This window comes from Tetrahymena thermophila (genome assembly GCF_000189635.1).
Source record: "Tetrahymena thermophila SB210 genomic scaffold scf_8254454, whole genome shotgun sequence".
Taxonomy (NCBI): Eukaryota; Ciliophora; class Oligohymenophorea; order Hymenostomatida; family Tetrahymenidae; genus Tetrahymena; species Tetrahymena thermophila.
The window spans coordinates 80074-101665 of record NW_002476233.1 but is presented as its reverse complement, the minus strand read 5'-3'; the positions used below and the strand labels follow the sequence as shown (position 1 = coordinate 101665).

Genomic DNA, 21592 nt, shown 5'->3' with positions numbered 1-21592 from the left:
CCCAACCCCAACCCCAACCCCAACCCCAACCCCAACCCCAACCCCAACCCCAACCCCAACCCCAACCCCAACCCCAACCCCAACCCCAACCCCAACCCCAACCCCAACCCCAACCCCAACCCCAACCCCAACCCCAACCCCAACCCCAACCCCAACCCCAACCCCAACCCCAACCCCAACCCCAACCCCAACCCCAACCCCAACCCCAACCCCAACCCCAACCCCAACCCCAACCCCAACCCCAACCCCAACCCCCAACCCCAACCCCAACCCCAACCCCAACCCCAACCCCAACCCCAACCCCAACCCCAACCCCAACCCCAACCCCAACCCCAACCCCAACCCCTACATTGTTAATAACTATCTTAAAAACTTTAAAATAATCTAAAAGAGATTATTATTTTTTCTTAATTAAAAATTGCGCTAAAAAATTTAATTAAAAAATTAAAAATTTAAAAATAAGTCTGACTTTATTTTCAATTTCTAAATTCTAACTTTACTAGTTTTGATTAATTACCATCAAGTAAAACATTAACTAATATTTAGCTTAATAAATACATATAGATATATATATTTTTATAAATGATGCAAAGATTTTAAGGGTTTTAACTCAGCGATAACGATTCTTAAAAAGAAACTATTACTTTATCATCAAATAATTAACATTAATAGCCTAAAGACACAATATCATGTATAAAATGGATTCCTTTACCAAACAACCACATGTTTGTTTGCTCAACATGGGGTGGTGAATTAATATTCTATTAATGTGTATTTTAGCAATACCCTGTCCTTTAAATGGTCAATTACTTTGAATATACCCACCCTATTGTGACATGCTAATGGAAAAGTGATGCATCATGTGTTTTTTTTGCAGGAGGAGACGGTTCTTTAATGTGTTACTAAATAAATAACAACAAATATAGCAATCAATAAGTCTTTTAGATAGATTAATATTAGCTTCCTGCTATTGGTATATTTTATGTTAATCAATATGATATACTACTAGTAGTCAATTGTGAAGGAGAAATAGTACTTTATAATGCTTAAAATTTTTAGAATCCTCCTATAAAAACAAAACTAGATTTTCCAGCAATATGTTGTGATTTCAATTACCCTTTAGTTATGATTGGCTTAATGGAATAAAAAATGGTTTTGTTTAACTTAGATTCCTTGCTTAAGAATAATCAATACAAATTTGAGTATAAAGAATCTTAGTTAGGAAAGGGATCTCCTCTATAGTGTGTTGCAATATCTCCAGACATGAATGTAATTGGACTTTCTTCTTTAGATGGAAGAGGGAATATATCTAAACTTAAAAAGATAGAATAGTACAACATGCTTCCAACTTATACTTCTGATAACGTAATAACATTCAAAGGGCACAAAGAAGATCGTACTCAGTAATCAAGCTATTATAGAACTCCTCAAAAATATCAGGATCTCTATCCTATTAATCAAATTGCCTTTAACATAAAAAATAAACACTTTCTAGCAACCTTAGGAGCTGATGGAAAAATTGTATTAATTAATTAATTACATTTTAATTTAAAATGTTTAATTTTTTTATTTAAATTTAATTATTCTAAATAGATATATTGGGATTATGATAGAAAAAATAAAATTGTTGAATACCAATTTTCTGGCAGAGCTATAAGCACTGGAGCAATTACATTTGACGGAGAATTTTTGGCATTTGGGTTAGGATATGATTGGAATTAAGGAATGTAAGGTATAGGAGGATATCCTCCTTCAATTCATGTTTTAAGAATTACTGATAAAGAACTTTATTATAGAGGAAATTGAAATTAAATTTAAAAAAAAGTAATTAATCTATTATAAAATAAATCAATTTTATTAAAAAGTATTATATATTTATTGATCTGAATTTATTGTTAGAGTTTTATATAATTATCTTATTTATTTATTAATTAATTTATTTCAGAATTATTTTATCTAAAAATTTATTTCAAAATTATTTTATCTAAAAATTTATTTGGAAATTATTTATATAAAATCATAATTTTTATATATAGTTTTGTTTTATTGATTTGTATAGAAAGATTTATCTAGGATCAGACAAATCAATCTGAAATCAGAAATATTAGATAATAACAGAAAAATTTAATTATCAGATTCCAGCTTAATAGTAATTGATGATTATAAATAATTGAAGAAATAAAAAAAGATTTAAATAACAAAATTTTGTATAATTATAGAAAATTTAATAAATCGTTTGTAGATTATAAATGGATATTGAATATATTCACTTTCAAGTAAATAAAATGCAGTGAAAATTTATGAATTAATTTAAAATAATTTATAGTTTGAAAAAGACTCAGATAAGTAAACAGGATACTCTTCCTTTTTCACCAAACTCTATCATCAAAATTAGAAATAGGAAGCTATTGAAAACTTCTAAAAACTATTAGAGCAGAACCAATAATCTAATAAATTAATTGTAGAGTAACAACTTAAAAAATTTCAATTCAAAAAAGTATTTTTTATAGATTTTAGAATTCAAATAATGAGATTATTTGTCAGTTTAATGAGTTGTTTAGTGAATTAAAGCACCTACTAAAAGTTCCTAATATAAAAGTGCTCATTAAGTAAGTAAGTTACTACAAGACCTAAAATTCATTGTTATTTAATTTAAATAAACTAGAAACTTTAACTATGGAAAGTACTTTTTAAATGGCTCATACGGGCTAGTTGTTGATTTTTTAGACAATTTTAGACATTGCCTATAATCTTTAGAAATTAATATGGGGTTTAATATATTTAATTGAGAGTCTATTTATTTATTTACATATAAATATTTTAACTAAAAGAACCCTATTTACAAATGTAGAAGAACTTTCTTCTTTTTCGAAGTTATTTGAAAATGCTCATAAATTAAATTCCTTCACCTTAATTTTAAAGTAATTAACTATTTAGTTTTCAAGATTTAAATTTATTAAAATATTTTTTTAGGCAATAGGAAAAATCTGAAAAAGCTATTCAAATAATATCGAAAAGTATATCTACTAAATTAGATTCATGGGAGAAATTAAACTTTAACTTTGAGTAAAAAATATATTCTTTCAAATTAAAACTTTAATTTTAATGAAAAAATATGTTAATATTTATTTAAATAGATAAACTTCTTTAGACTCATATAATTTTGGAGTTATTTGTTAGCAAATTTAACAGTGCAAAAATTTAAGCTCATTGAGTATCAATCTCTTGTAAATTTAATTGTTTAGATTATGTTTTAAAGTTTTTTGAAGTTATAATAAGTTAGATTAGTTATGTGGAAATGATTTAGGATAAGCGTTGAGTTAAGCTGTTAATTTATAATCTTTGTTTTTAGATATTGGGTAATTTGTCATTTATAATAAATAATTCAGGTTGGTAACCAAAAAATATTTTTTCCTATTATTTAGAGATAATATATTAGGTGAAGGTATTATACCTTTATCTCTTGCTATCAGGGATCATAAAAGTTTATAAAATTTAAAGCTCTTTTCAAGGTAGTTGATAAAATTAGTAAATATGAAAAAAAATAACATATATTATATATAAAATATAGATCAAACTTTATTAAGGAACATTTTTAACACCTTTTGATTTCATTAAACAAGAATAAGAGTTTAGTAAACGTTTTACTTAATTCAAGGTAACTAAATGGATTGTTTGCTTTACATTATTTCATACTTTTAATTTAAAATAGAAATAACAAAATCTAAGGATTGCATTTTGAAGAAGGAGATTTAGTTCAAAATAAAAATATAGCAAGTTTAGATCTTTAAATTTAGTAAAAAATAAAAATTTCACAAATTTTTTTAAAAAATTTTTAATTTTTAATTTTTAAATAGAGAATTTCATTCATTATAGATCCAAAAATAGATTCTAAAATACTTGAGCTCATTATCTTTCATAGAAAATATAAATTTTTATGGATCTCTTTTGTAAGTTTTTGTAAATTTTTTAAATTATGGCAAAATATTATAAAATTAATAAGGCTTTCAGCTGATTCATTGTCCATCAAATAAGTATTTGATACCTTATTTAGCTTAGATTATCTTACATCCTTTTCGATGACATGTAACAGGCTAATGAATCAATTTGAATAAAAGATCTTCCTATCTGAATATATTTTAAAAAGAAGAAGAACATTATATCAAATAGCCGTCTTTTAAAAATAAATTGCACAACTACTCAATTTCAGTCCTATCTAAACATTTTTTGATATTTAATTTGAAATCTGATAAAATAAAGAATATGAAAATCACATTCAATATTTTATCTAATTTATATTATAATTCCTAATATATCTACTATAAATAAATATCTATATTAATTTTCATATTGTAAGAATTTATTTATTATCTTTGTTTGTTTGAATAAATATTAAAATCTGCTATTGTAATAGTATTTTAAAAATAACCTAATTATTATTAAATTAAAAAAAGCATCTTTAATTAAAAATTTAATGAATGTAAATCTAAAAATTAAATATAGGTAATATGAATTACTAAGCATTTACTGATAAAAATATTTATCAAACTGACTCAAAAGAAAAAAATAAAAAATAAGATTTTCAATAAACTGAACTTTAAATTGTTTAAATATGCAGTCCTATCGTTTTAAGTAATTCTCTCTTGACTTATGGAGATCTGCTTGTAGAATTAAATGAAGAAAAGGGCTAACTTAAAGGTTTCAACATAATTCACTATTTAAAGCCTACTTATGCTGTGGAGAGTACTTCAAAGATCATTTCCTTTCATATAAAGTAAGAGTCTGATTAAACTAACCCCAATCTATATCAAGTTGCAACAATCCTTAATAGTTAACCTTTCAGCCTATTTCGTTAATTTGCTTAACTTCTTTTTTAGTTCTTTGAGTACCACAATCATCTAATTATTAAAGTTGAATAAATAATTAATTCCTACTAAAATATGGAGGATTTAAATTAAATTATTTAAGAAAGAAGGTTTTTTATAACAAAATATTTGGAGTAAATATACTTTTCTGGATAAAATAGAGCATAGTATGATTTGGTAGCATGGTATAGCTATTCTCTGTAAAAAAAAACATGGAGCTTAATTAATGTAATAAAAAGTAAAAAGCTAATACATTTTTTAGGATCAAACACAGAATAAATAAAAAGGATTTCCCTAAAAAAAGGAAGATTAAATATGTTTACTCTTGAGTCTAGAGTATTAATACAATCAATTTATTTGGAATTTTTGTTAAAAATTTGTCAAAGTAAAGCAATCAACAACTTTTAATTGCTAACTTATGATGGAATCACAATAGAGTGCCCTTTTGAAGTTAAAAAAGTAGAGATAAATCTTCCTTCTCACTTGCAGTATAATTTTGAAACAGAAAATGATTAATATGAACTAATAATGCACAGTGTATATGATATTAATTCTTTTCATGAAAAGTTAGTGACAGAATCCAGAAATTCTGATTCGAAATACTAACAATTAATGTAAAGTATTGATGAAGATTTTGAGTATTCCATGTAAAGTGAAATATTTATGTAAAAATTTTATAAAGAAAGCTATAATAAAATTAAAGAAAATGAGGAAAAACTCCAATCTTAAAGTGATGTAAAAACATGTTAATATAGAAATATTTTCTGATTCAATAAATAATTTTATTTAAAGGTCATTTATTATGCATAAATTAGCACAAAGTAATTATATAATGAGATTATTAATTAATAAAGAATCAATTCTTATTATTTGGTATTAGAGCTTATAGCTTAGCCTAAATATCTTTGTAGGCTTCAGAATTCTAGAATGTTAATTAAATATTTTCTACCCCTTCTTCCTCTTTAGTTTCTTCCTAAGAATCGTCTTTTTATGTAAAGTCTCCTCTTTTATTTGTTTACTCTAAAATAAATATGAAAAATGTTGATATTTTAGTAGGATGAATCAAGGTTGAAACCATATTTCTTTAGTTCTTTTTCTTCGCTTCATTCATAGTAAACTTAAAAAAATATATAAATGCTTGAGAAACTTCAGATTTTGCTAGAATCCTAATTTCAGATTACTCATAATCAGGGATTGAGGTAGCAAAAGTGAGAATAGATTGTTTTACTTAGGAAACTTTGTCAGATATCCATTTAAATAAACCTTTGCATTTATCCTTTAATAAAAAAAATAAATATTTTATTAATTACATGAAAAATCTCATACCACAATTCCTTGTTTCTTCTACTCCTCGGGATGTAATGATTTTAAAAATTCTTCTTTAATTGGTTTCATTTTTAAAGTTATTTTCCTAGAAACATATGAAGAAAATACATTATAAATCAGTACTTGAGGAAAGAAATCAAACATAATAGCTGCCTTTGTTTCTAATGACCTTTCTTTAAATACCTATTCGAAATCTTTAACTTTTTCTGAGAGAAAACCTCCTACAAAAGGAAGAAATTTAAGTGCTTATGAGGCTAAATTGACTGCCGTGCTTTTCTTTAATTGAATATCAAATACTCCATCTAAAATAATTTTTAAATAAGAAATTGTTTAATTTATAAATTATATATTAAATTTGTTATTTTATTTTAATTTTCAAGAAAAAATTAAATAGTCTTGCTTGCTTTTGCTTTTGACAGTTGTAATAAATACTTGCTTAATTTAAATTTATTGTTAATTTAACTTGGTATTCTTAAAAAATGAAAAAAAATATGTTAAATTTAAAACTATTAAATTAGTGAGTGATCAAATCGATAAATAATTTAATAAATGAATACTTAATTTTGTTGATTTAGCAATATCATAAACTTCTTCGAATCCTTAAATCATACCATAATAATATTCAGTCAAGAATTCATCTTGATATATTTCTGCAATTTCATTGATTTCTTCTTTCTTTAGCTTATCATATTCACTTTCTTAAACTTCCTTTGGCTATTATTCCTTTTTCTCGAATTCTTAAAACAATTTTTTTAAATCATCGTAGTTTTTATCCATTTCTTGTTGGTGCTTTTGAAGCTTTGATATTTCCTATTCTAATTTATTTACATTTTTTTAAATGATTTCTTAGTTTTATTTTATTTCTTCTACAGATTTTTAAGCTTTTCTTGATACATCAATAAGTTCTAATACTCTTTCTAATACATCTCTATCATTTTTTTCTTATTTTGAGTCTGTTTAATCAGAACTAACAATGCTCATAACCATTTTTCTAGAATCTTCATTGAGTGTTCTAGGGAATCTTTTCATCATATCTGAAATCCTATTAAGCGAGCCTATCGCAATGAAATTATCAGATCTCTATTAAAATTAAAGTAACTTTATACACATTTTTTGAAATGAAAATTTTACCTAGTTATCAGGAAGTTAAGTTTCTTTTTATACTTCTAAAGCTTATCTGAACAACCTACCAGCTTCTTCTGCATTATGCTATTTTATTTTTAAAACTCCTAAATTACAAAATATTTGGTAGTTTTATGGGTCTAGCTAATATGCTTCATTCAAACATTTTTCAGCTTCTTCAGAATTTTTGAGCTTTTACCAGCATAAACCTAAATTACTTTTAACTTTAGCATTATAAATATGCTCTCTTTCTATTAATCTACCATTATCATCTAGTTTTAAACTGGCTAAAAATAGCTTCTTTGCGGTTTCATATTCCTTTAAGTCTACTTTTATATTTCCCATCTAGAAATAATTGCTTTTTAAACTTGGATTAAGTTCAAGAGATTATTCATAGCACTTATAGGCTTCTTCTAGCTTTTTATTCTAATACAAGCATATTCCTTTATTAAATAGAATTAAAGGCTTCTCACTTATGGTAATGCTAGCTCCAAGAACTTCATTGTATAAATTTTGTGCTTACTCATATAATTTCATATGCAAAAAGCAATTTCCAATACTAAATAGAGACTTCAATTCTTTTCTTTATTTAAAAAACGAATTCAGTTTTTATTATCAAAAATGGTCAATTTTATGAATGGTTTTGATCAAGTAAATATAAAATTACTCTGGGGTTGTTTCCACTAGCCAGTTCTTATCAGATGCTTTTTGTGCTTCATGCTTTTCTTTTAATGCAGGATCTTAAGCGAAGTTATGAAGATTATGAATGATGTCTGCAACTTTAGAATACCATTCAGGAGTTAGTGCTTTCATGTATGTTTCGATGGCTTCTTCGTATTGGCCATTTATTTCAAAGCACTTTGCAAGATTATAAACATACTTAGGATCTCTCTTAATCTATAGTGCAAAAGTATATTTTTCAATTGCTGCACTAAAATTATAAAGTCTCATGTAGCAATTACCAATGTTAAAAAGAATAACATGATCATCCTGATCTGCCTTCAAATAGAAGTCAAGCTACTGCTTTGGATTTTCTGAAATAAATCCTAATCTGTAGTAAGCTTCCTATTTTATTTTTTAATTTGGAGACTAAGCCACTTATAAAAGTAGATCCTACGCTTCTGCTAACTTCTACTATTTATAGTATACTAATGCTTTTTCAATTGCTATACGGTCTTTGTTATCTTAGCTAACTTCTTTTGCTTTTCTTAGAAGAATGAGTGCTTCTTCTTAATTCCCTAGTTAGGAATAAGCTCTTGCTTGACCTGCATAAGTGTTAGACAAATCTATTTTCTATTATTAAGTTAAATCTTTATAAGCAGGATATAAATCAACAGCAAGCTTGTATTATGCTATCGCTTATTCTAAATATTCTCTAGTCTCACCCATTTCATAAAGGCAGTGAGCTTTTTCTCTAACTAAATCATATTGCTAACCTAATTACTGAGAAATCATTTTATCTAAAATCTCAAGGGCCTCTTTTTATTTACCTATTAATCTCAAGTTTACCTATTCTGCATAAAGGTCTTTGAGAATATCTCTTTAGGGAGCAGCAGTCATTTTATTGTATCAATCTATGTTTTTTTAATTATTACTATCCTTAATATTCAGTTTTTACTTTATTTTGATTATGAAAGTTTTTCTAAAAGTTAATAATCAATCAAATAAAACTGAATATTTTGTAACAAATAAATAAATAGTTGTTTGATATTATTATATTATGTGTAAGGAATTTAAAACTTGATTTAACAATTTGGTAAAAAGAAACATTAATAGTTTTTTAAAAATAATATGAGAAGACTTAAATAATTCATTTATCCAGATTTAAATAAATTCATTAGTGGATTTGCCTTAAAAAATTTGCATCTTTTAAATCTACTATTGAAAAATACTTGTTTTTTAAATAAGTTATAAAAAAATGATATCAAATAGTAAATCATTAGATGAAAATCTAAAATTTAGACATTTCATTCTAAAAGAATTAAAAATAAAACAGGTAGTTAATTTATCCTTCTATAATTAACTTTATAGTTTAAATAAAAATTTACTAGTAAATATCTTAAAAATACATAATTTTGGCATCAAAATATCTTATTTAATTGAGTAACTTAGTTTGTTCAAATCATTTATAGGATCTTTTAAATTTATCTAAACTTTTAGAGTTTGGATAATAGTTAAAGAGATCATCAAAGAAATTTAAATAACTTTTACAAAATTTATTGAAATCTTTCAAGATATCAATCAACATTTAAAAAACGAAAAAAAATAATAAAAATTTTGAGATCGGAGGTAAGCTAAGTTATTGATTCAAGATAGGAAGGAACTTTATTACAATTACCAAAACTAATCTAATAAAAAATATTCATTCAATAAATAAATACAAATACATTTTTAAGATAAATTAAAGTGAAAAAAAAATATTAATTTAAAATAAAAGACAAAAGAAAGGTTTTGGCTTAATAAATATTATGAAGAACAGCTTTTCTCTGAATCTTTAAAATTCTAAAATTAAGAATTCTTCTATAAGACCGCTTTAGTCTTTAAAGGAAGAGACTAAACTATCTACATTAAAGCTTAACAATAATGGTAATAGCTAGTCTGTAAAGAGAATCAACATTTTAGAATTCAAATAAAATGTGTAAAAAGAATTAGAAATACAAAAAAAAAAATTAGAAGAAATGTAAAAAAGGGATTTTTAGCCTATTACTTAAGAATATTTCAGTAATGTATATGGTCCTTTAACCAATAAAGTAAATTATATTAAACAGTTGAGATCACTTATGTAAAGGAACAAAGATTTTGATGAAGCTCACTTTGCTATTGGGTGTCCTTGCTTTCACCACGGACAAAGTAATATATTATTACAACTTAATTTTAAGTAGAACTTCAATAATAAATAAAATCCACACTCTTATTATATCTTTCTTAGTATTAATTATTTTTAAATTATATTAAGAAAAAAATAAGTTACTTTTTGCTGATTAGTCATGGTTTAATGGTATAACTTAAAAACCTCAGGAGAGAGAGATGATGCCAAGTTACTTAGACGCCATGGTTTCGGATATTTATGATGATATTCCTATAGATGAAGGAATTTTAGTGGGAGAAGTTAACTGTTTTCCAGTTAAAAAGAAAAAAGGAAAAATAAATATGTTAAGAGAGAGATTTAATGAAGTCTTAATTGATGAAAATTATCCTGATATCGAAAAAATATATAAAATTATGGGATAGATAAATAAGCCAACTAAAGGAAAGATTGTCCATTTTTCTATGTTTGAGATAGAAGCAGGAGAAATAATTAATTTCGAGTTTGAAAATAAAGGCGTTTTATCTGGAAAGCAATATCACAATAAAATTGATTATCAAGAGATGTCTTAATTTTATTTAGAAATAACATTTTTAGAAAAAGATAATGTATAGGATGTTTTATCTAGTAGTAGACCTTCTTCAGCTTCCTCAGGTAGTGATATGTCTACCTAATTATCTAGTTCTAGTGGATTTTGTCGCAAAAAGTAATCCCATTTTTAATTATAGCTTAAGTAGAAATACAGACATACTTAGTTTAGTTATGATGCTATAGAAGCTATGAGATAACTTAAACTTACTGACCCCTTAAAGCTATACAGGATCCTTACAACTTATGATCCAGTATATTAAGAATCTATAATATCTCTTTCTATAATAATTAGAGATATGCCTCTCATGAATTTCTTATTTACAGAAATTTGTAAATTATTAAATTAATTTCATTTTTATATTTAAAAAATATTATGAAATTTCTTAATTAAATTTATTATTTCAATTAATTAATTTACAACTATCTTCAAAAACATCTTTTTTAAATTTTATTTAAAATATTTTTGTGTTTTACATTACAAATTTTAATATTATAATCAGTTACTGATTAGAACTTGATAAGTAATCAAGGGTTCTTTAAGTATGCTTCAATTGAAATCTTTAATGGATTTTAAAAGGTTTCTTTCAGATTTGAAAAGGATAAAAAGTTTTTCCTTGAGCTATAAAAAAGGCTAATTGAATAATAGAATATTCAACTATCTGAGTTTTTTTTCATCAAGGACAAAAAATTGGACTACACCCCAACTTATGGAAGTGATGGAAATTAATTCTCTCTTATTTTAAGGTAAAGAAGTAAATCCTACTCAGCGATTCTCTCTCAATGTATTTTGATTTTTTCATATTAAATATATCATTAGTATTTATTACATTTAATAGTTTGTGATTTCAAAAATTTGTCAGAGCTAGAATTCTCAAGCAAAATCTTTGAAAAATTGATGATTGAAAATTAATAAAATATTGATAATGTAGACCTTGGTTTGGAATATTTTAGAGATTTATATTTCAATAAATTTGTCTTACCTGATAAATTTGAAAATAATAAATTTTAATCCATTTATTTTGGTAATTCTAAAATTGCAGGTGGTAGAAAGCTTGCTAAATAAAATAATTCAGACATTCGTTATCACAACATATTACATAATTATATAGAAAATAAATAAAATGTAAAATTAAATTAATTTATTTTTTTATTTTATTCCTGCTTTTTAATATTTATAGCTAGATGATATAATTAGAAGGTATGATGAAACTTTTGTATTATTTTCTCAAAAAGACATGTCAGGTAATACTCCGGGTTAACTATTGTTTAAGCGTGCTAGCTCAGATTAAATATTAGAATATATTAAATAAGCTGGATAAGATTAAGTCAAAGAACTTATGAATGATCTAGGAGAAAATATTTTACACTCTCTTTACTTGAACACAAATCTTATGAACTCTGAAGAAATCTTGGCTTTGCTTGGTTAAGATATAGTGAATTAGCTCAAGAATTAAAAAAATAATTAAGGCTAATATCCTCTAATCTACTTTTTAAAAAGAAACATTAAAAGAATAAGGTTTTCTACTTTAAATTTACTACTACCTACTTTAAGAGAGTAAGGTGACTCTATCTAATTTATCAGAAATGAATTACTGCCAATAATTAACTCTTGTTCTTTAAATTCTGAAGTGATGCAGTTTTTAATGAATAAGAAAGGATCTTTTTAGATTATTTACAAATATCCTCCTGCTATAGCCAAATTTTTTGATATGAAACCTATTTATGAAAGGCTTATGCAAAATTTATTTGATGATCAATACCACTTAATGCAAGGATATTAATACATGAATCAAAAATAGCTTTTATGGGTGATAGAAAAGGATAGATCTTTAATACACAAAATGATGAAAATGACACATCCAGTTTACGATTGGTATGTGAGAAAGAGGTAAGAGGGTGACACCTAATATTAAGACATCAGTGTTTTAGTTAACAAAAACTAAAAAATAAAAAAGAAACAAGCTTAGTAAAATATAATTAAATTAAGCTTAATAAAGTATAAATTAAGAGACCATGAAATACTTAAATCCACAGAACCTCTTCCAAAAAATTCAACATTTAATCTTAACCATCATGAAATAAAATGGTCAAGTAAAATAAATACTAAAATATATATAATTCATTAATAAATTTATTTATTTACTGTTTTTATTAAATAGATAAAATATTATATCCCTAATAGGATAGAGAGATTTCTAAATATTTTTCTCGTCTGCTTACTAAAAACTAAGAGACAGGTTAATATAGTGCATTTAAGTTTGATGACTATTAAGTACAAAAGTTTTTTTTCTGCAATCTAGAGAACTATCATGCAAAAAAGCATCTCTTATTTGAAAAACTTAAAAAGCTAGATAAAAGTTTTATTTTTCACTTTAATTAAACACACAGCAACAAAAATTCTGAATTTATATTAGATCTAGATAAGTTAGGCTTTTTTGCAATTGTTGAAATTAAAGCTAGACCATTTGTAAGATATATGGAGGATTAACCTAGCATATAAAAGTAGAAATGGTTTTAAACAAAAGAAGAATTTAAAAAATTAATGATTTAAAAGCACTGTAATCACCTTACAAATATACCATTTTAAATGGCAAGAGAGGATAGTAATATCACTGAATTCAAAAAATTACTAGAAAGATTAAGTAAATCTAAATATATGGCAGACAGTCTTTTAGAGCTCTTTTTATATCATATTATTGAGGGCAGTGCTTCTGAAAACCTAAGAGCTCTTTCAGAATATTACTTTGATTTAAATTCATTTTTAAGATGGTGTAGAGAGCTTAGAGTCAATCCATCTACTTCTATGATTTAGGTTATATTAGATCAAAATTTGATTCCACACAATAAGTTAGTTTAGATGCTCGTAAATTTTTGTTTAATTATTTGAACTTCAATTTATTTTTATTAATATTTAAAAGTGTTTTCGTCGCTATAATCATAAATTAATCGAGCAAAATATCCTTGCGAATTTAGATATTAATCAGATCTAAATTACAGAAGAAAAATAAGAAGAAAAGAATAATAAATCTGATGGCTAGAAGAAAAAATTAAAGGTTAGCTAATTGCTATTTGATATAATATGCGTTAAAGCTAAAGTTAAAAATTTTACAAAAAGCTATGAATGGGCCAAGTTTATAATAGAAAGTAGCTTAAGTAACAAAAGTAGGATGAGTAAATAGAATAAGAGGTACATATTTAGCTAAAATTGGCCCGACCTTTGGATGAAATTGCAAGATCCAAATACTCATGCTGGTGTTTTATACTTTGAACTAAATAAGAAGTTGAAAGAAAAGAAATAATACAAAACAAACAGCTCTAACTCATAGTAATAAAATAACAAGAGCAATTAATAAGGAGAAACTTAATCTATTTTAATAACAAATAAAGACTATTTTAAAAAATGCATTGAAGTTCTAAGTTCAAAAATAAAAAATAGCATTTTAGCTAGAATAATCATGATTTGTATTGAATTGGGTAAACCAAAATGGGGATAAAAGCTCTTTACATATAGCTCTGTACATTAATATCAAATTTTTTAGCTTCTAAGATTTTACAACATAAATTTACTTTAATACAAGCTATTATTTTAGTAGTAATCTTTTATAAGTAAAGATAAAATATAAAATTCATAAATAGAAGATCTGAAATATATTGTTTATGGAAAAAAAGAAGCTTTTTAAATATTAAAAAAATTAGAAAAAAATGAATAATATGGATAGATATAGCAATGGATTTAGAGAGTTAGTGAAGAATATCGATACTAATTAGCTCATTTCTTTATAATGAGATACTTGTATAGTTTGCTGGTGGGTTAAGAAAACTCAGCATCTCGCAAATAAATTAGAATTGTCCATGAGAGTTTAAACTCTGACAAACATAACAAAAAGCAGTAAGAATACTCTTAAAAATTGGAATAATTAATGGAAAAGAGCTAAAAAAGACCATCTAAATTCAAGAAAGAACATTCTTACAATTTGTTAAATCATAAAGAAGAAGCAAACAAAGAAAAATATGGTTATTACAAAGTAAAAATCCCATAAAATAAAAGTCTCAAGGTTCTATTTGGTTCTCCTGTATTGCTTAATACCAATTAATTTTAAATTGAACAACTTTTTGATACTTGCTTAGAACTATATTATTCAAAAGATGATTTTTATGTGCGTAACAATGAAGTTTCTTATAAATAATTTTTAAAAAATTATAAAGCCATGAAAAATGATTAATCAGATTAAAGTTAATATGATTATTTATCAAAAAGATTATAATTACCACTCAATGAGATATAATAGTATTTGTATCAGAGACCAGATAAAGTTATTGGAATTCTATAAAAAATGAAATATTAGTCCGAAGATTTTATTAAATACCTATTCAGAAATAAAAAACCAAGACGCTGTAAAAAATTCAATGAGAATATAGAATATCTCTCTTCTAAGTTAATTATTAAAGAATATATTTCTGCTGAAAGTGCTGAACTCATTCTTAGTAGTTGCCTGAAAGGCCTTTATTAATTTAATAATAATTAAATTATATCTTCAATAGTTAAAAACTTTGGTAAAGAGATACTTTTTTAGAAAATGAAAGAGCTCACAATCAAAGAACTGAAAAATATTCTTCCTATTTATTTAATAGAATATAAGAATTGGATGACAAAAGAAGACTAAAAATAGGGTACCAAAAAACCTAACAATTCAAAAAAACAAAATCTTAATTCTGAGCTAGAATTAAAAAATTTAGATTAAGCTCCAGAAAGACAATAAAGTCAATCAAAAGATAAAGAAAATTAAGAAGAATTTGAAATTGAATATTAAGAAAATAATTTATATCATATTGTTTTGATAGAATTAGCATAAAGAGAAGCTTAAAGACTTAGAATTATTAGGTAGTTTAAAAAACAGTAGATTGAAGGAAATAAAATTCAAGAAATATCTTAATTCCAAAATGATTTACTCAATTTTGAATTGGCAAATGTAATAACTGAAAGGGATTTAAGTGTAAAGTTTAGATATTAAAAGTCAGATATTACATTTGGAGAGTATATTCTCTAAAAGGGCTTACTTATTAAGGGTGATTAAGTAGATGAACGATTGATTTAGTTTATTTAAAGTAACTCCAGCTCTAAAATTTATATTCTGAAATCTTAAGATCCTCTTTATGCAAAGATAGTCTTTGACAAATTGTATTAGGGCAAGAGAAGTTTAGTCGAAGAATTTATGGATTAAAGTAAATTATTCCATGAAATGATTATCAAAGGATATAAAGAAGATTTTATTGAAAAAATGATATCTTATTATTATAGAAAAAGTTCAGACTCTATTAAATTAGTAGAGCTTTCTATTTAAAATAATATGTAAAAGATATTTTTTTCATTAATAAGAAGCGAGTCTGATAGGAATTAGATTAAGTAAACAATTTAAAACCAGTATTAATACATAAAAGCATTTAGGCATTATGATATAGCAAACTTTGCTATAAATGAGCTAGAAATATAATAGTTTAGTAACTTTAAAAAGTAACATCAAAAATCTAATTAAAATGAATTAACAGAGTAAGATTAGGTTTAATCAGATGATGATTAGAAAACATTTTTGCTTGAAATAGAAAATGCTAATTGGTTGAGTATGAAGTTACTCCTTGCTTAAGAAAACTAATTAGAGAAGTTTAATAAAACATAAAAGATGTTTATCATGCTGAAAAATCTTCTTTTGGAAAATTTAACTTCTTTACCTTCGTTTTTACCTACATAGAGTAGTATTTCAATTTTTGAAAAACTTTCAGAACTTGTATTTGATAGATCTAAATTAAAAAATTACTCTTCTGAGTTGGCGATAATTCAAAGTGAAATTTTAAAGAATTAAATTCTTCAATTACCAGAGTCTTTAGAAGGGAGATAGATTGATTTCGAACGTTCTTTGTTAGATTCATTATATAATAATAAATTAGTAACCTAATAGTGTAAATATAGTTCTCCATATGATAATTCATTGAAATAGATATTAATCAAACCATATTAAGTTATTTACTGGTTAAAGTATCGTCATGGATAGAGTACTTTAAACTTCGCATAAGCGAAAGAAGAAGAATTTATATTAAAAGTAAAAGATATTGTGAATAAATTTGGTCCTCTGCAAATTGAATTTAATGCTATCCAAATGAAATTAGGAGTTCAAAATGAAGTTTGGCTTTATAATGAGATAATAAGAAATTTAGAAGTACATAAAGATGAGCATTATTTATATGAATTGGCTAATCTTCTCAATCCTATGAATAGCACATTCTCATATTTCATGTTTAACATTGCTATATACAATACTGACCTTTTTATTAAATTAATTCCAAAACTTAAATAAATATTTACTGATCAATAAATTGAAGAGTTGCTTTAAACATATATTAAAATTCATTTATAGCAAAAAGTAGATGTCGAATAGATTTAATTGACTGAGTATTTACAAAATTTCATAACACCCAAAGCTAAAAACATCAGTAGAATTTAATCATAAGGCTCTAATAAATAAGATGTTGAGTAAAAGGATAATAAAGACATAGCTTTTGATTCTCCTATATAAGAAATTTCTGCTATAAAACAAAAATAAGATTAGCCAAATGAAGATAAAATTTTGGATGATGCTTTTGATTAAGAATAGGATTTTTCTTAAAGTTACTTTTAAGATCTTAAAAATATGATTTCGGAATATTAAAATTTATATGGCGTTAGCAGAATAAGTAAATAATCCGGATAACCTATTAAGTTATCTGTTCCACTTGAATTTTAAAATGCTTTTATAATATTAATAAAATATTTTAATTCCAACTTATATTCTAAAATTTTATGTGACACTTTAACAAGCTTGGATAATAGCAGCATTCTTAGTTTTAAGATTATAGTTTTCATTTTAGACCATGCCAGCTAAAATATATAGGCAAAATGTATTAAATAATTAGCTAGCTAGCTTGAGATAAATATAAAAAATTGTAATGATATTCGTTAGTTTGAATAAATTGCATACTTTTATGATGAGCACGTATCTAAGCTATTATATGAGCCATACAATGTGAAAAGAATAGAAATTATTATTGGTAGTGCCAACAAATATTAATATTTTTCAAGCTAGAATATGATTCTAACAATAAACTATATAAATATTTAAGAATTCTAGAGTTTTATATTTAAAGAATTCGAATTTACCAAAAGCATTTAATTCATGCCTTTCGACAGCATAAAATTTGTTTTTAATTTAAAAGTTTCTTCTAAAAACTTTGGCAGCAGTTAATCTAAAACACAAATAGTGAATGAGTATTTTGAAAAATAATTTTAATAAGAAATTCATTAAGAGGAGTATTATTTTAGGAATTGGTGTTAAATGTATGCTTTGATGTAAAATGCATAATTAAGAAATTACGATATAGTAACTTAATCTTTCATAGATAGGCCTAAAACAGATTAAGAATATGATTAAATTTACAATGATAAACTTGGTGATGAGATAGACGAAATAGTAAAATAGAAAAAAGAATAAAATTTAAGTAAGAAAAAAAAAGAGAAAATTTTAGAGAAAATAAATAAAATAGGCACAAGTTTGTATCCTAGAGAAGTCAACTTGATTGCTAAAGAAATATAATCTTCAGAATATGCAAAACTACTTTCACCCTATGAAAGAATCAAGAATATGTAAGGTTAGCTGTATTTAGAAAAAGAAATGAAAAACGAAAACACATATTTTGTATACTTCTACTTCGAAAATAATAAGACACATATAATTAACACTTTCTATCTTACTAATATTTATCTTTAGAAAATACTTGACTAAAATTAAATATAATCCTCTATGTCCTTAAATATACTACCAATTCAATAGCCATTAAAATTTATAAGGTAGTTTGATTAAGAAAATGGTTTTTCATCAACTTACTCAGATTTCTTTTATGATTTTGATTTTGAGATAAGTGAAGAGTCAATAAATTTAGAAAGGAATCAAAACTTAGCAAATATTTACTGCACAAGATACTTAAAGTATGAAATATATATTGGTTTATCATAGCGTTAGTCATTTAAAGATAAATTCAAATAGTATATTAAACGCGAATTCAAGATAGACAATTTTAAGATTAAATTTATTTGCATTGACGGTAATTAAGAACAAGCCAATAGTATATTAGCAAATTTAGAATAAGATTAATAAAATGAAACAGTCAAATTTGGTCTTATATTTGATTTTTCTTCATAGCCAATTAAAGTTGTTAATTCACTTTTTAAGTAATACGATGAGTATTACTAAATAGATAATAGTGTTAGTCATAATTAGCCAGCCTTTTTAACATAATTTAATTCAGTTTTTGATATTTACAGACATTATTGTGTTATAGATTTCATCTCATACTTTAATACCTTAATAATGAATTGCTCTTAACTTAAATTAATGTACTCATACATTCCCTCTTAAATTCAAAAGGCTATCTAGATTGTATATTCAAATGCCTAAAAATATGGATTTAATTATGTATTGTTTAAATTTACTACAACTAACTAACCATTTAATCTAAAATCTGATTGTTTCAAAGACCATAGTGATAAAATTATTCGCTTAGGTTAAACAACTTATGAAGTTTCTAAACCTTTAGAGGACAACGATTCTTAAAAATTTAAGTTACCTTATAACATCTTAAAAGTTACTTTATCTTTAGCTTTTAAGCATCCAACTAAAGAATTTACTACTCCAGAAAAAAAAGATGATGATATAGAGCATTATTTTTTTAAGATAGCCAATGAGTATGAATTAATAAAAGCAGTCTGTTAAAATAGAGATATCTTTAGAAAAATATTTTAAGAATAAAATGTAGATTCAAGTAAATCAAAAAAATCAAAGAATTAGAAAAAAAATTCTAATAATATTGAAGCAATAGCAAGTAAATAGGGTAGTCAAAATGGAGATGAAATCGATGAATCTAAAAGTAGAGAAAATGCCTAATTAAGCAATTCGGATAATGAAAATTTAGCTTTCAACTTATAAAAATTAGATTAGATCATACCTCAGATTTTCGAGAACAACCTCAAAGTAAATTTTTTGAAAATCCATTTTTTTTATGAATAATTTTTATTAAAAAATAGAATCAGAATGATTTATACCTTTATTATAATTAAGTATTCTAAAAAATAAAAGAAGTTGAAACTTACTTTTTGCTTTACAAAAATGTAGATTTAGATAATTATAGGTAAATATATTTTGATGAGATATACAATAAATACTTGTTAGATCTGATTGTTTAGTAGAAAGGTAAAGATCTAAAAGATTTTTCAAAGCTTAAAGCTAAAGCTAGAAAATGGGTTGAATAAAATACTTCATAGGTGAAGAAAGAGTTTTAATATATTATTAATTAGCCAATTAAACCAAGCTCTTAACAAGCTTATAAATTCTTAACATATCAATTTAACAAAAATTAAACTTTTTAGGTCCTTTATCCTTCTCAGAAAGTTTATTTCTCATTAATTTAATCAAAGATTATGGAATTCAAGAAAAATATTAATTTAATACTATCCGAATATAATGTAATGTATAAGGGAGAAGATAAGTGGAATTTAACTTAGTGGAATACTATATTTGATAGTAGTGAAGGTTTAAGAGATGCAAATAACCTACTTGGCTATGAAAAATTATTGAAGTAGCATAAAATTTAAACGAAGTAAAAAAATACTTAAAAGAAAAGTAAATACGAAAATAAGTAAATTTAAAACATAGATATAGAGGATATCTAAAAGCTTTAACTATCTAATTATTTTTCTAATATTTAGCTCGTATTTACAGAGGTAATTAGTAATAACAACTAGAATTAAGAAAAAGAGAAGAAACAAAATAACTCTGATAATGTAAAAGTTTAATTTAAATATTAAGATGAAAGCACATCAAAAGAAAATAAGACTTTAGTTTTAGAATCCATCTCTACTTCATAGTTAGTTCGTTAGGATACTACAATATAAGTTCTAAGATCTATTTTAAATGAAATAAAAAATGATTTATCTAACCAAGTTTATTCTCCTTAGTAAGAAAATAACAGGCAAAAAGTTATGAGAATTACTGTTATGGTTGACCAAAAACAAGAATAATATAAATTTAAAAAGAAAGTTTTTGAAATGAATTAGTAAGAATTATTATAGGTCTTCTACTTCATAACACTAATAAATTACTATAAAAAGCTTGCTAATTAAGTTAAAAAATCTATTAAACTTATATTCTAAACTGGTCTTAAAAAGCCAATCATATAGGAAACTTAAAGTTATTTCAAGATAAAAATGTCCACATTCTAAACCATAAATATGTATCAGCTAATTATTTAAGATTCTGAAAAACCTAGACCAAAATGTGGATTATATTCTATAAACTGTTTAACTTATTTAAAAACAGAAACAGTAAGTGACATTACTACAGTTGCTAATTGGTCCTTAGAGTTGCTTGTAGAGAATCAAAATAAATTTTAAATTAAAACAGTAGAAGTAAAGCAGGTTGAAATAGATCCTCAAGGTAAACTAAAGTTCTAATTTGAAGAGAGCTTATAACTCTAACCTATTTATGTGAAATTTATTTACAAAAAGTAAATCGTAGCTGCTTATTTAAAAAAATAAGAAAATAATTTATGAATGTGATTATAGTATTATTTATATTCCTTACTTAAATAATCCTAAGCAAACTTATCTGTTTTTTATTTAATAATAGTATTTTACAATTTACTTTTTTAGAATAACATCAATAAATTATTTTTTTTACTAATTAAAAACCTTTAATTTATATAAAATATTTGTTTATTTATTTATTAGAAAGTTAAAAAAAATTAAAAATTTGTTAAGATTAGTAAAATAAATATAATCAATCACTCACTCATTCTTTAA

The 21592-nt window shown here is 24.5% G+C and overlaps 5 protein-coding genes across 5 annotated transcripts; 4 read left to right on the top strand and 1 right to left on the bottom strand. All coding sequences in view use genetic code 6, as the record gives it.

The window, feature by feature from the left end:
- Positions 1 to 582: 582 nt before the first annotated feature.
- On the top strand, positions 583 to 1806 carry TTHERM_01106220 (mRNA export factor, putative; the record flags this gene model as incomplete). Its single annotated transcript, XM_001030283.2, has 2 exons — positions 583 to 1521; positions 1594 to 1806. 2 exons carry the CDS (start codon positions 583 to 585, stop codon positions 1804 to 1806), a joined length of 1152 nt encoding a protein of 383 aa, XP_001030283.2.
- A 443-nt stretch (positions 1807 to 2249) lies between these two features.
- TTHERM_001106219 (hypothetical protein) lies at positions 2250 to 4250 on the top strand (the record flags this gene model as incomplete). Its single annotated transcript, XM_012799574.1, has 13 exons — positions 2250 to 2276; positions 2327 to 2466; positions 2511 to 2609; positions 2666 to 2770; positions 2832 to 2921; positions 2974 to 3066; positions 3138 to 3227; positions 3270 to 3359; positions 3426 to 3512; positions 3572 to 3658; positions 3713 to 3796; positions 3858 to 3950; positions 4004 to 4250. 13 exons carry the CDS (start codon positions 2250 to 2252, stop codon positions 4248 to 4250), a joined length of 1332 nt encoding a protein of 443 aa, XP_012655028.1.
- A 228-nt stretch (positions 4251 to 4478) lies between these two features.
- On the top strand, positions 4479 to 5633 carry TTHERM_01106210 (hypothetical protein; the record flags this gene model as incomplete). The annotated part of the gene is made up of 1 exon (XM_001030282.2): positions 4479 to 5633. One exon carries the CDS (start codon positions 4479 to 4481, stop codon positions 5631 to 5633), a length of 1155 nt encoding a protein of 384 aa, XP_001030282.2.
- An 88-nt stretch (positions 5634 to 5721) lies between these two features.
- On the bottom strand, positions 5722 to 8873 carry TTHERM_01106200 (tetratricopeptide repeat protein; the record flags this gene model as incomplete). Its single annotated transcript, XM_001030281.2, has 5 exons — positions 5722 to 6141; positions 6192 to 6493; positions 6749 to 7271; positions 7323 to 7896; positions 7981 to 8873. The coding sequence occupies 5 exons, from the start codon at positions 8871 to 8873 to the stop codon at positions 5722 to 5724; spliced, it is 2712 nt and encodes a 903-aa protein (XP_001030281.2).
- A 908-nt stretch (positions 8874 to 9781) lies between these two features.
- On the top strand, positions 9782 to 21343 carry TTHERM_01106190 (hypothetical protein; the record flags this gene model as incomplete). Its single annotated transcript, XM_001030280.2, has 8 exons — positions 9782 to 10163; positions 10270 to 11040; positions 11211 to 11492; positions 11547 to 11833; positions 11889 to 12801; positions 12870 to 13573; positions 13629 to 19766; positions 19820 to 21343. 8 exons carry the CDS (start codon positions 9782 to 9784, stop codon positions 21341 to 21343), a joined length of 11001 nt encoding a protein of 3666 aa, XP_001030280.2.
- Between the last annotated feature and the right edge of the window lie 249 nt (positions 21344 to 21592).